At 58.4% G+C, this 13453-nt stretch overlaps 1 protein-coding gene across 1 annotated transcript in view; it reads right to left on the bottom strand.

The window, feature by feature from the left end:
* COL2A1 (collagen type II alpha 1 chain) overlaps positions 1-13453 on the bottom strand; it is a 30881-nt gene that overhangs the window by 8417 nt on the left and 9011 nt on the right. The window contains exons 11-36 of the mRNA XM_024737059.1: positions 13259-13312; positions 12425-12478; positions 11994-12047; positions 11812-11865; positions 11482-11526; positions 10879-10932; positions 8150-8194; positions 7626-7679; positions 6122-6220; positions 5765-5809; positions 5573-5671; positions 5355-5408; positions 4884-4991; positions 4429-4482; positions 4249-4347; positions 4044-4097; positions 3500-3598; positions 3052-3105; positions 2609-2662; positions 2215-2268; positions 1976-2029; positions 1710-1754; positions 1452-1550; positions 1144-1251; positions 752-805; positions 392-449 (exon numbers count right to left, since the gene is read on the bottom strand). Of these exons, the coding sequence (XP_024592827.1) occupies positions 392-449; positions 752-805; positions 1144-1251; positions 1452-1550; positions 1710-1754; positions 1976-2029; positions 2215-2268; positions 2609-2662; positions 3052-3105; positions 3500-3598; positions 4044-4097; positions 4249-4347; positions 4429-4482; positions 4884-4991; positions 5355-5408; positions 5573-5671; positions 5765-5809; positions 6122-6220; positions 7626-7679; positions 8150-8194; positions 10879-10932; positions 11482-11526; positions 11812-11865; positions 11994-12047; positions 12425-12478; positions 13259-13312 (1705 nt within the window). The remainder of the gene's footprint in view (positions 1-391; positions 450-751; positions 806-1143; positions 1252-1451; positions 1551-1709; positions 1755-1975; positions 2030-2214; positions 2269-2608; positions 2663-3051; positions 3106-3499; positions 3599-4043; positions 4098-4248; positions 4348-4428; positions 4483-4883; positions 4992-5354; positions 5409-5572; positions 5672-5764; positions 5810-6121; positions 6221-7625; positions 7680-8149; positions 8195-10878; positions 10933-11481; positions 11527-11811; positions 11866-11993; positions 12048-12424; positions 12479-13258; positions 13313-13453) is intronic.

Raw genomic sequence — 13453 nt, 5'->3', positions numbered from 1 at the left:
GACTGTGGACAAAAGCCAAGGATGAGGGATGTAGGGTGAGAGGGGGCCCTTCCAGAGCAAAGTGCATCCAGAGAGCCCTGACGGGGGGACGGGGGCTCTGGTCTCCCCTCCGACCCGTGGCATGTTCTCCCCTTGTTGCTTTGGCCATACCTGCACCTACTCGGGGTCTTTGCTGAAGACACCCATACCCCCATCCAACTGCTCTCCTCGGTGGTGCACACAGCCATGACTTTGCCTCTAAGAAGAGCCCCCACCCTCCACTCCTTGCGGCCGCTGCAAGGCAGGAGGCCGACAGGTATCGAGCGAGGGGAAGAGAGAGCAGTCTTTGGCAGGAGGTGAGAAGGAGATTCGATGGGGGAGGTGAGGCAGAGCGAGGAAAGGGATCCACGACTCACCTTCTCACCGTTGGCACCAGCCGGGCCAGGGGGGCCAATGGGGCCAGTCAGACCCTGGGGGAGAGAAGGCGGAGTGAGGGGCAGGGAGAGGCAGCCAGGGACACGGAGTCCAACAGGGATCCTGGAGACGCTGCACCCAACGGACCTTGGTGTACCCTCGCGTGGCCCCCAGAGCTCCCTCTCACCCTGGGGCCCCCACTTTTGACAGGGAAGTCCTTGTAGTTGCCCAGCCCACAAAACTGAGATAGGAGCAGAGACCATGCCCACACGCTGCCCCTCTGTCCCCTGAGTGCATGAGGTCCCCTGCATCCGTCCCCATCCCAACCCCAGGGAGCCTGCAACCAGCATCCACTTACCCGTCCACCGTCCTTCCCGGGGGCTCCCTCGGGGCCTTTCTCACCAACATCACCCTGTGGGATAGAGAAAAACGGGCCACCTTAGGGAGGCACTCCAAGATCCCCTTTGCCAGCTCAGTGCCCCCCCCGAATGGGGCTCCAGGCAGAGCTCAGAGCCTGGCCAAGAGGGATTTGCTGCAGTCTCAGGGTGGGTGACGAGGAGTAACAGAAGTGAGACGGAGGGAAGTGTCAGGGCAGGATGTCACTCAAGGTCAAATGGAGAGCCTGGGAGGGGTCTCCAAGTTCCTCAAGAGGGTAACAGGGACCCACCCTCACCGCCTGGTGCCGTGGGGAGCGGGAGGGAGTGTGGGAAAGCCCAGCTGTGGCGGAAGCGCGCTTAGCCTGGTACTCACCCTGTCTCCCTTGGGCCCAGCGATGCCAGCTGCTCCTCTCTCACCGGGCATCCCCTGCAGACCTGGAGGGCCCTGAGCCCCAGGGGGGCCACCTGGGCCAGCTGCGCCCTGCGGTGGGAGAGGAGTCTGTGGAGGGCAGCACTTCCCCTGGGCCCCCCAGGCCCCAAGCCCCCTTTCCTTCCCTTCCTCCTCTGCCCAGACCCCTTTCTGTCTCATCCTCCATCCCTCCCTCCTTCCATCTTCATCCCCCCGAGCCCCCTCCCCTTCCAGCCCAGAGGACCCCCGCCAGCAGGACCCGCCTCACTCACTTTGGGACCATCAGTGCCAGGAGTACCAGGGAGGCCGCGGGGCCCCTGGAGGCCCTGGGACCCTGGAGAGCCACGTTCCCCTGGGAAACCTCGTTCACCCTGTGACAGAGACACCAAGGAGGAGTCAGGCAAGAGAGATGGGGCGGAGGCCCAGAGAGAGAGGAGACCCAGGGCGGCTGTGCTGGGATGCACGGCAGAACCACACGGGAGGGAGCAGGCCCAAGGAGGCCGCGCGGAAACAGTGGACGGGACACTCACCCTGGGACCCACGAGGCCGGGAGCTCCAGCTTCACCAGGAACGCCCTGAAGAACAAAGGATGTGTGAGAGAGCAGAGGCTTTTCTGTCCCAGATCCTTGGCTGAGCTGCCCTCCGGCTGGGGGCTGAGCTCAGACCTGGGCAGCAGGTCCTGGACATTCCCTGGCCTCATGGGGCTCCTTGTGCCCCCTCCTACCCTTGCCTCCTGGGCATGAGAATAGATCTTCCCACCTAAACAGGCTACAGGTTCAAAGAGCCCCAAACTCACCTGGTCACCTGGTTTTCCACCTTCACCTGGGGGACCGGGCGGGCCAGGAAGTCCCTAGAAGCCAAAGTGACTTGGTTAGGAAAGGAGTGTGTTTGCTGCCGCGCCCTGAAGGGAGGCCAGCACAGTGCGAGAGCAGGTGTAGGGGAAGGGGTTCAGGGAAGACTCATCCCTGGGTCCCCCTCAAGGGGGCACTGCTGCTGCCCCAGAGCCCTGCGTGTGGACGGGATCCAGCCGCCTACCTGGAACCCAGATGGCCCAGGAGCACCCTGCTCGCCTCGTTCACCGGCAGGTCCCTGCAGAGGAAGACAAAGGCGAGCTGAGCCAACCTCCAGAGAGTCTGGGAGCCTCATCTAGGCCTAGAGGGGCCTGGGGCCGGCCCGCAGGAGGGCAGGCGACACCTTGCCCCACTGCCCAAGCAAGGTGTGCATGCCTCGCTGTCCTCCCACCAGTGACCCGCACCCCTGACAACCCCGATGGGGTCCAGGCTGCCTCCTGGGATGCCCTGCCTCAGCTCAGGCTGGGCCAGGTGTCCTGGATCAGCCCAGATCCACACCTGTCAGCTCCATTACTCCCCACCTCTACCCACAAAGCTCCTGCCCACAGGCCACCTGGAGAGGCTGGGCAGGTACTTACAGCAGGGCCAGGGGGGCCTGCAGCTCCTGTCTCACCATCTTTGCCAGGGAGACCCTAGAGGGGAGAGAAAGGGGTGATGTACCGATACACTCTTCTTCAGCTCTACAGACCCCAGGACCAGGCGGGTGTACTGTGTGGCCCAGAGTTTCTAGATGATCCCCTGCCTGAACTCCATTTCCACACCTTCCCTTCCTGTCCTTCCCCGGCCCCCTTCTTTCCCTCGGTCCTTCTCAGCATGGGAGCCTCCTCCATCTCTCTGGGCTGCTGTCAGCGATCAGAAGTCTCTCCGTGCGGACTCCCAGAGCAGGGCCCCAGAGCAGCATGGGCTCAGCCACAGGAATCCACACTGCCAACTAGGGGTCCCAGAAGCATGCCATAGGGATGCTCTCTCCTTGCAGGGGTGCAGCAAACGCTAAGGCATGGGCAGTGGGGAGGGTACTTACTCTCAGACCAGGAGCACCAGGCAGTCCTTTCTCACCAGCTTTGCCAGGCTCACCCTGGAAGAAAGAGTGCGGGGCCATAAGGTGGAGGGCTCTGGTGGGAGCGAGGGTACGGCCAGCTTGGGAGATTGGGGCTTGAGGTCACGGCCTCGCAGACAGCAAAGGCCAAAGCCAAGGGTCAGCACCTCTCTTATGCTCAGAGGTGTGAACTGATAGCGCTGCCCCATGGATCAACGTCATGGCTGAGATGTCCCAAGGGCTCTAAAGAGCCCTGCGTTTCCCCCGATCACATTCACTCCTACGGGGCGTGGAGGTCCAAGCTGCCCAGGGTACCATGGATTCTGCTCATCGTGGCCCTCGGGATAACTCTATTCAGGGCCAGCCCTTTCCCCAGGGGCAGGGAGGTAGTAGCACCATAGGGAAGGAAATGGAAGGGCAGGTGATTACTTACATTGGCACCTTTGGGGCCAGGGAAACCCATGACACCAGGCTGCCCACGAGTCCCCTGAGGACCTGGAGGTCCAGGGCGACCATCTTCACCAGCGGCTCCCTGAAAGAGAGGACACCATTCTCAGAACACGGATGCTCGACCACATTTGTCCATCCAGTATCTACTAAGTGCTACCACGTAGCAGGCTCAGGGCTGGGCACTGGCCAGCCAGATAGCACGTGGGATTGACCGAGTTCGCAAACAGCAGCCCACACAGGCCCCATCGGCGGCAAGGCACCTCCTTCGCTTATAAGTTTTGTCCCTGAAACTGCACATCATGCTTTGTCTTCCTCCAACAGAAGAGGCCCAAATGCACGAGGGGGTGGCATTTCCAGAACTCAACAGCCACTGCACAGGCCACACCTGGCCCTAGTACCTACCTTCTGTCCCCCACCCCAATTCTCAAAATTCACGGGCTGCCCCTACCCAACTCCTGTCTCTTTTCCCATCTGCCTCCCCAAGGATTTCCCCAACCCCTCCCAACGACCCCAGATGATGGACTTACAGAAGGACCAACTTTGCCTTGAGGACCAGCATCACCAGGGCGACCAGTGAGACCCTTTGTGTAGGAGAGAGAAGAGGATGGGTGTCAGGGCAGCCTCAGGACCGCCCAAACCCGGCAGTACAGGGGCGGAGGGACCAGGTGGGGCAGGGCATGAGGGGTCTGCTCAAAGTCAGAAGCCGAGGACAAAAGCAGCTCTGCTACTTACCCGGGCTCCAGGGAGGCCAGGCTCTCCAGGACGACCAGGGTCACCATTGGCTCCCTTGGGACCAGCAAGACCACTGGGCCCTCGCTCTCCAGGGGCTCCCTACACAAGAGGAGGCAGGGGGTCAGCAGAAAGCCATTTGACCAGTGATGTGGGGGCCCCAGCCCCTGTGCCCCGACTCACCTTGGGACCTGCCAGACCATCCTGACCTGGGAACCCACGGTTGCCAGGAGCACCCTAGGGAGAAGTGGAGAGGAGAGACTGAGTTAGGGTGGCCCCTGACCCAACCGCGGCTGCAGAGAGCCTCGCCGGACCCCAGGGGGTCCATCCTACGAACCCGCCAACCATAATTTCTGTGGTGCAGTAGCTACGACCTGCAAGATTCTGAGCGATTAACTTCTTGGGCCTGTCCCCACCTTTCTGGGAAGGAGCTACAACTATTTCATGCCATCCCGGGGAGGTGGGGGTGGAGAGATACAAAGAAGGAGAAGGTTTCCTATCCCCATGGTGGTGGGTGGAGAAAAGAGAAGTAGGACGTCTAGGAGGCCACAGACTCCGCAAAGACCCAGAGCCACAGGGACCGGACTTGCATCTCCAGGTCACACCCCAATGAGCGTGGCGACTCCTGGCCCACTTACTCTTTCTCCAGGGGGACCAGCGGGCCCAGCACCACCAGGCTCTCCACGGGCCCCTCTCTTGCCTTCTTCACCAGCAGGACCGGGGGCTCCTTGGGGACCAGTAGGGCCCTGAGAACCAGCACAAAAGAGAAATAGGGTGAGTCTTCGCCAGGCCCTGGGGCGAGCACCGGCCTGGTGTGTGGAGGAAGTGGCTGTGACTATTGTTTCAGGGCTGGGGGACCTGGGGAAGTGAGGCCACAAAGGATCAGCATCGGGGGGGTGGGCGAGAGCAGAAGTGCCCCAGGGGGAAGAGAGAGAGTATAAAGTTCAAACTGGTCAAGCTGGTCAGGCCAACTGATGGGAGCTGAAGCTGCAACAGCTTCTCAACCTTGTCATATCTCGTCTCTTGACACGGCCTGAGACGACCCGGATTAGGGGACAGAGCTCCTGCAGAGGTGGGCAGTGGGCCAGGCGTGGTGGCCAGATACTCACCGGTTCTCCCTTGGGGCCTTGTTCGCCTTTGAAGCCGGCAATACCAGGCTCACCCTTAACAAAGGAGAAAGGCAGGTTCTCACACTCGGTTCTCTCCACGGCCCTGTCCCTACCTCCCGAAACCCTTAAAGGCGCCCCACCAAAGGACATGGTGTGAGCGCAGGAAGGAGGGATGGCGGTTTTGACTCTGGGGCCATTGGCTTCATCCTGGATCTTACCGTTTGACCTTTCGGGCCCAGAGGACCAGTTGCACCTTGAGGGCCGGGTGGACCACGGGGCCCAGGGAAGCCGGGAGCACCAGCAATGCCGGGGGCACCCTATCAGCGTGAGCAGAGAGAGAGGCATCAGGAGGGGGGGGCGAGGAGGGACTGACCCCACGGGGAGGTGCCAAGTCCAAGGGCAGCACTCACAGCAGATCCTTTAGCTCCAGGAATTCCATCAGATCCAGGGTTACCCTGAAAAAGGAGACTGTCATTATAAAATAAGCAGCGAAGAATAAACCCCAGCCATCTCTAGCCCTCCAGGCCCCAGGTCCAGGGGCTGCAGCAGCAGCTGTCCATTCCAGGCATGGCCCTGCTGGACATTTCAGGGGGAGGATGGGCGATGGAGGGAGACATGTCTCTAGAGATGGGCGGGGGGTGGCAGGCATTCAGCCAGAATGAAGGTTTCATGATTGAGATGCCACTTCCCTCATAGCTAAGCACAGAGTCAAGTGTGCCAAGGCCTCAGACCCCAGACCCTTCAGGCGAAAGAGAAGCTACACTTACAGAGGCACCAGCCGGCCCGGGGGACCCAGGAGTACCAGCTTCACCGCGAGGACCTTGGGCACCTTCAGGACCTCGAGCACCGGTGGGGCCAGCTTCACCCTGGGAAGAGATAGGGAGGGATGGAGTGAGGGCAAGTCAGGGGGACAGAGACCTCGTGGGCCGGCAACAGTTCAGGGCAAGCTGTACACATGCACCAAAAATCTGAGCCCTGCTCCGGAGCACCCGGGTTCCCACGTGGGCCGCCTGGCTGAGCTCGCTGCCCTGATGACTTCCTACCCCACCCACTCTACTCTCCATCTGCGCCCTATACGGTGACCACCAATAGCAAGCACACAGTTTCATGCCACAGCCTGGGCATCGTGCTCGTTCCATCAGCACCGTTCAGAAAAGCCCAAGCTGGGGGACCCTGCCAGCCCAGTGTCGTGGGGATGATGGACAGATGGCTGAGACGGGCAGGCACCTCTACCTCCCCTTCCCTACCTATTTTCTCTTTTACTGAGGCTCTCAAACAGCTCAGGTCGGGGCACCACTTGGCTTGTATCTGGCTGATGTGTGACCCAGGCTCTGGGCCAAGCCTGTTTGAAGGGAGCCAGAAGCAAGCTGGGTCCAGCACCCCAACTCTACTTTTCCCAAAACGGCCTCTGCTTTTACTTTCATTTTTTCCTGAAAGTTACAACTGGCTGCGATCTAGGCTCTCTGGACAGCGGAGTCCCTGGGGAGGACGGATGACCTGGAGGGAGGGCAGAGCCTCCTCAGGTTTCTTCTCAGAACATTCTTGCTTTACTTCTGTAATTATTATTTTCTAAAGGTCAGGCCCCCTCACCTTCCGCTGTCCCTCTTCACAATGGGTCTCCTTCACCCGGCTCCTGGGGCCTCAGACACTGTCTGGTTGCCATGGAAACCCCCAGGAGGGAAAAAGCAACCTGATGCCAGTGACCGCATGGAGGCTCCTTATTCATCTCCTGGCGGGCACCAGGAGAGAATTCCCAGGGACACACGCGCATTGGAATCCCTCCTGGGCCACAGGGGCCTTTCCCTGAACTGGCTGGCCTCCCACTGGCCTCTGTTAATCCTTGGAAGAACTCTATTAACACGGCTTGGGAGAGCCAAGGCCCCCAAATGAAGCAGCGGCGAGAGCGTGGAACCATCTCTGAGCCCATTTCCCTCCGACTCTCTTCCGGGTCTAAGTCGACTGAGCTTTGCCTTCTTCCCTTTGGTTCCTGGTCTTCTGCTCCCTCCCAGGTCTCAGGTGTCTCCCCACCTTTTTCTGCCTTGCCCCACTCTGAAGCTGTAACTGTATCTCCAGCTTTTTATCATTCCATCTTACTTTCCCTTCCAGCTGGTGACTCTGCCAAGTGCCTGGCTTTTTCCTCGTTTTCCGTGGAGAGTGGAGGTGGGGAGGGGGAGGGGGACACGCCTCCACAGGGAAGGGGGTCATCCAGGGGGCAGTCAGCAAGGGTTACGGGGAAAGCGGGCTTCCTGACACAACGGGCAGGACACGCACCTTGGCACCAGGAGCACCGGGGAAGCCAGGACCGCCAGCAGGACCCACGGGACCCTGGAGGAAGCAAGTGGATGGAGAGGTGAATGCTGATTCGCGGCAGACTCTCTCCAGCCTCCAGAGTGAGACCCCGCCCCCCACGCCTCACATGCCGTCCCACCTTTGTACCAATATTGCCCTACATCCCTGTGGCCGAAAGTCCCTGGGTGAAAACTGTCCCCACTGCCAGTGTCCCCAAGCCTGGCTTCACAAGGCAAAGCAGGTTTCTGACTAAATACATGGTGAGAAGCGGGCGATTCTTTCACCTCCCTCTCTATCCCTCCTCAAGAAAACTACCGAAAGGGTGGCTGAGAAAAATGACCCGCTGCTTCAAAGCTTCTTCAACGTGCTCTTGCAGTAATGAAAAATTATTTCTCCTCCTTTCCAGTAGAAGCCAGAGCATGGCCTGCGTACCGAGTAAACACTGCAACTTCACTGGGCTGTTGACTGGGACGCAGGCAGACCTGCCTGGGCTGAAGTGAACTTACCGGAGGCCCTGCGGGGCCGGGTTGGCCATCGTTGCCCCGAGCACCCTGCGAGCGAGAAGGAAGCAGCCACCGTCAGAGGCGCGCGCACGTCCAGTCCCTCCCTGCCTCAGCCCACCCCCATGGTACCCCAGGGCTGAGCACGAGGCTGGCAGGTCCTCCAGGGCGGCTGGGAGAACCAGGAGGGCAGCGGGCTTATTCTCAGCTTAACAAAGCCTGGGTAATTCTCCAGCTATTTCATCATTTCTTTTTTTTTTTTTTTTTTTTGCGGTACGCGGGCCTCTCACTGCTGTGGCCTCTCCTGCTGCGGAGCACAGGCTCCGGACGCGCAGGCTCAGCGGCCATGGCTCACAGGCCCAGCCGCTCCGCGGCATGTGGGATCTTCCCGGACCGGGGCACGAACCCGTGTCCCCTAGCATCGGCAGGCGGACTCTCAGCCACTGCGCCACCAGGGAATCCCTGTTTCATCATTTCTTAAACTTCCGTTTAGACCCCAAGTATCCCCAACTTCAAGGCTGAGTTTTCGTTTAAAGATTCCGTGAACTGGGCCAAAGGAGAGCAAAACGGCCAAGCATCGACCCTGACTGAGTGCCTCCTGCCTGTCACAGCAGGAAGCACCGTCCGGACTCGGGTAACCTCCCTGGTTAAGGCTTGGTTAACTCCAGGATCTGTGCCCCACCATCCTCCAACCCAGAAAACCACCTGCTTCTATGGAAAACAGAGAAGCTGCAGGACATCTGCCAGCAGCCCAGGAAGAAGCTCTGTGATGGGGACAGGACACCGGGCAGAGCCCGAGGACCACATCTGCCCCAAGACTTCCTTCACAGGAAGGCAAGGCTGCCGGCATTTCCTCTACAGGCCTTGCCCTTTGAGGGTTTTCTCCTGGGTTTGTGGTGAGCACCCCTAGTGCCTCTCTCAAGGCCCCTCAAGGCCCAGGGGACCGTTAGGCTAGGTGGAGCTGGGCCTGGCACCTGGTCCTTGGAGGACCTCGGCTGAGCCCTGTCTGCCTGCCTCTGCCTCTCCTTGGAAGCTGAAGAAGGATGCTTTAGGGGGAGCTCCTGTTTTAAAGAAGACTCAACTCTTCCTCCTGGCCATGGTCCATTTCTCCTGAGACTCTCCCCACTGGCATTAAACAGGGAAGAGAAGACTTAACCGAAGAAAAGTGTCACGGGGAACATAAAGCCTCAGCACTGGCCAGAGCCCCTTCTGGACTAGCCTGGCCGCTTCGAGAAGCACCCACCCTCCAGGGGTCAGCCAGAGGAGAGGCCTGGGCTGGCCATGAGTGAGGGGGAGCTGCAGTGCCGCCCGGGAGGCCAGAGCTGGGCGGGCATCCAGGGCTCCTCCTGCAGCAAGGCTGGGGAGTGGGCGCCGTCTGGCCCAAGGTGGGGGGCACGTGACCACAGCAGGCAGAGGCCAACCCAGCCCAGTCCCTGGCCAGGCCTTGAACCCCGACCTGCGCTTGGAACTACGTGACATTGTCCATCTTCTGTGCCTAGTCCCGTGCACACCCTGCCAGCCTGACTACCACGGGGACAGGAATCAGCGAGAAGGAGCGAGAAGCAGGGTCTACTGTGCCCGGGAAGGAGGGAAAACGGGGATGCAGCTCATCTGTGCCCCTCACGGAGTGTGGCCACCATGGCCCCCACAAGCCAGGTCTTGACAACCTGCCGAAATCGCAGTGTTTCTCGGCAGGTCCAGCGCTCTCTAATCCCCTCACACAAAGCGACCCGGGGACAAGCCACTTCAACAGCTCTGGCTGACAAATGGGGGTCGAGGCTGCTTGGTATTTCACTGACCTGCTTTTGAGGGAAATTTCTGCCAAAACAGATACATTATCTGGAAAGCAGTAAAACCCAGTGAAGCTGATTTACTTTGGCCGGTCCTGCAAGGACCGGTGAGGAGGGGCCTCAGGGCTTGGGTGGCTGGGTGTGAAATCAACAAGAGAGCATAATCTTTCTTAAACACAGCTTTCATCGCATCACTCGCCTGACCAGGCGCCCACAAGGGCTCTCGATTGCTAAGGGATCAGAGCTAAACACCTGCACCCTCCACCATGGCAAATCCCCGTGCTCTTAACTTCCCCCACGAACAAGAGGCCACCAGAGTCCGAGGCTGCAAAGTATAGTTTGTCTTAAGCTATTTAACCGTTCGGTGCCTCAGTTTCTTCTCTAAAATGGGGAGGACAATAGAATCTACCTCACAGGATTTGAGGGAAGATTGGATGAGACTAAGCATCTCAGGTATTAAACAGAGGGAGTGCCCGTGAAGTGGTGGCCACTGGTATATCATAGTGTCACCAGCCGTGCACCAACGATAAGTATGTGAGCTGACCCTGGACTGTTAATACTTTTCTAGGGCAGCATCTGAGCAACCAGAAAGAACAAAGAGGAGCACAGTACTCTAGCCAACTGAAGTCTGTCCATAAATTCGAACGGGGTTGATGGGGAGCAGGTGGGGCTGTTGAGGGGATTACCTGAATAATCGAGGCTGGTTAAGGATACTCCTGCCCTTACCACCCAGCCCTCCCATGGCCCACGCCCAGTCCCCCGACTGCAGACCCCGCCTGGGAATTTGTGACGGGTACACTAGAGTGAATCCTCACGGGAGGATGATACTCTCTACACCCCGCAGGCTTGTTTTGAGGGTCAGGCAGAATAACCCCAAATGCAAGTGCCTCGTCAACTTGACAGTGCTGGACAAAATGGTGGCTCTCGGTCTCGTCAATTACTCACCGCAGAGCCAGCAGGGCCAGTCCGTCCTCTCTCACCAGGCAGGCCACGGGGACCCTGGAACACACACCAGGACAGCACAAGCATGAGTTGACTCAAGGACACCATCACTTAACCTGCAGGCCCTTCCTGGACACCTGAGGGGAGGGAGCGTGCAGTGCCCAGGAGGCAAAGGTGTGGATGCCCCTGACCTCACCTTCCTGATTCAGGACGCTCCTATCACACCAAAGGTTCTTCTGCCACGGCAGAGCGCACAGGTGCGCCTGTGGTTACCTACTGGGGGCCCTGTTCGAGGCACATCTTGCTTCTGGCAATAGATGAGCTCCCCAAAATGTTGAAAATAAACGAAATTTGTAAAAATTGAAGGCACGCCTCAAGTGTGCTAACAGGGCTACTTCAAGGAAATGTTGGTGAAACCTTGACCAAATCAACTACTTGATACATTTTGCCTTTTGCTCATAATCAGATCAGTCTACAAAACTGAGTATCTACTTTGCATAAAGGGAGCCATGGCATTTATGGTGAAGCCACCTGCCAGGCTTTAGAAGGTATCTGAAGAGTGTCTAGAGAGGCCCTCCCGGGGGGGGGAAATGCTCATATACTCACCATTGGGCCCGGAGAACCGTTCTCTCCTGGGGAACCACTCTCACCCTGGAAAAAAGAGGCAGAGGGTCAGTGACTGGGACCCCAGTGCTAGCCCCCCAGACAACTCCCATGGAAGAAGCTGAAAGCTCTGGTCATCTCAGCTAGCACTGACACCCCCAAACTTTAGTTCTGTGAGGGACAATTCCCAGAGCTTTCCAGAACTGCCGTTCGTACATTAGGACGTAGGACTGGCTGTCCTAACCCAAGCTGTTCAGATGTCCTAACTCCACTGAGGTCAGTAGCATCTCCCCATTGTCTGTCCCCCGTCCTCGTGTGCTTCTTGGTCCTTACCTTCACACCTGGAGCACCAGCTTCTCCCTTAGCACCATCTAGACCTGGGTAACCCTATGGGACGAGAGAAGATATTCAATCGCACTTCTGGGGAAGCCAAATAGGAAGATTCATGTCCTCAAAAGCTTTTTTCTCCCTTGGTCAATCCCTTCCTTCCAACACCCTCAATCCACGATACTTACTCTGTGACCTTTGACACCAGGAAGGCCTGGGGTTCCTGGGAAGCCGCGAGCACCCTGCAATCCAAAGAAGAGATTCTCAGGTCACCGAGCAGTACCGGGTCAAGACCGCCCTGGGCTGCTACAGAGCCCTCGGAGCCAGGGAGCAGTGGAAGCCCAGTACTGAGACCATCTTTCAGTCAATCCCAGAATCCCCTTCACTGTGCCTCACCCCATCTTATGCAAAGTGGGTATGAACAACAGCCAGCCCCCCAGGGCCCATGCTAGGATCAGAGACACGGTCATCAGCATGAAGGTGTGATGTACGTGGAGACTGCTGGAACTTTAGGAGTGAGCTAACGGAACTGGATGAGCTGGGCGGGCGGCCACTGCCTTGGCTGCAAGGAGGGAGACTCTGGGAATGATGTTGGAGGCTGGGGAAGGTGGGGCTTTACCTGAGGACCAGGAAGGCCTCTCTCGCCAGGTTTTCCAGCCTTTCCAGCTTCACCCTGAAGGGAGAGAGATGAACCTCAGCTTCCTCAGAAGACACGTTAGCACAGCTGGCGCACTTCGGAGCACCGTCTCTCCTCCCAGCCCGCCATGCCTTTGCCCACCTGCTTCCTCATCTCCACCCCCCTCCTTCAGGTCCCAGACTTCCCCGAATGCCTTCCCTGGCTCACCGTGTCTTGTCTCACACAGCTGCCTGTGCCCTGGGCAAGCTCCTCCGTCCCCAACCCCACGGCCTCCAGCCTCCCCTGGTGGGCTCCCTGCCTCCTCTCATAGGCGCTGCTGACTGGCCTAGGGCCCCCTAACCTCAGAGACTTTCACTGCCTAATGGGATTCACGAGTGCCAACTCTTGTCTCTTCCCTTTGTTTGCATCCCTTGCAGACATCCTGACTCAGGCTGAGCTTTTCCTAACTCATTTACAATTAAGATAATGTTGGGCTGTTGAGTGTTTCTTTCTTTGTTTTTCCTTCCCTACATCTTTCCCCTTGTGTTTTCCCTCTCCCTTCTCTCACTTCTCAATTTCCCTTCCAGGAGTTAATGATGTTTTAATTAGTTCCCTTCCCAGTGGGTCCAAAGAAGTCCCCAAGGCAATTGCAAGCTAAGTTGCCAGTGGAAATGTGGACAGTAGGCGGAGTCCGAGTCTCCAACAGACCAGCTCTGCCACTCAGGTTGCCTCCCCCTTGGGTCAAGCCGAGGGTGCCTCTGTATCACTGCGTAGCACCCCCTCTCTGGGCCCTTTCAAGTGAGGCGGCCACTTGTTTGACTCCTCAGGTATACTCACGTCGTCACCAGGTTTTCCAGGGGGGCCAGAAGGGCCACGGGGACCCATGGGACCCTACGAACAAAATAGGAGCGTTTAAGAGATGGTTGGAGGGGGAAGACACCTAATCGGACAAAATTTGGGGATTGTAGCTTTTGGAAGCTAGTTCCTCTATGAGGAAAAAATGATGGAAGAACCCTGGGACTTCCCTGGCAG

This window comes from Neophocaena asiaeorientalis, unplaced genomic scaffold (assembly GCF_003031525.2).
Source record: "Neophocaena asiaeorientalis asiaeorientalis breed wild unplaced genomic scaffold, Neophocaena_asiaeorientalis_V1.1 scaffold134, whole genome shotgun sequence".
Taxonomy (NCBI): Eukaryota; Metazoa; Chordata; class Mammalia; order Artiodactyla; family Phocoenidae; genus Neophocaena; species Neophocaena asiaeorientalis.
Note: the sequence above shows the minus strand (reverse complement) of the source record. Positions and strands in the feature narration are given on the sequence as shown.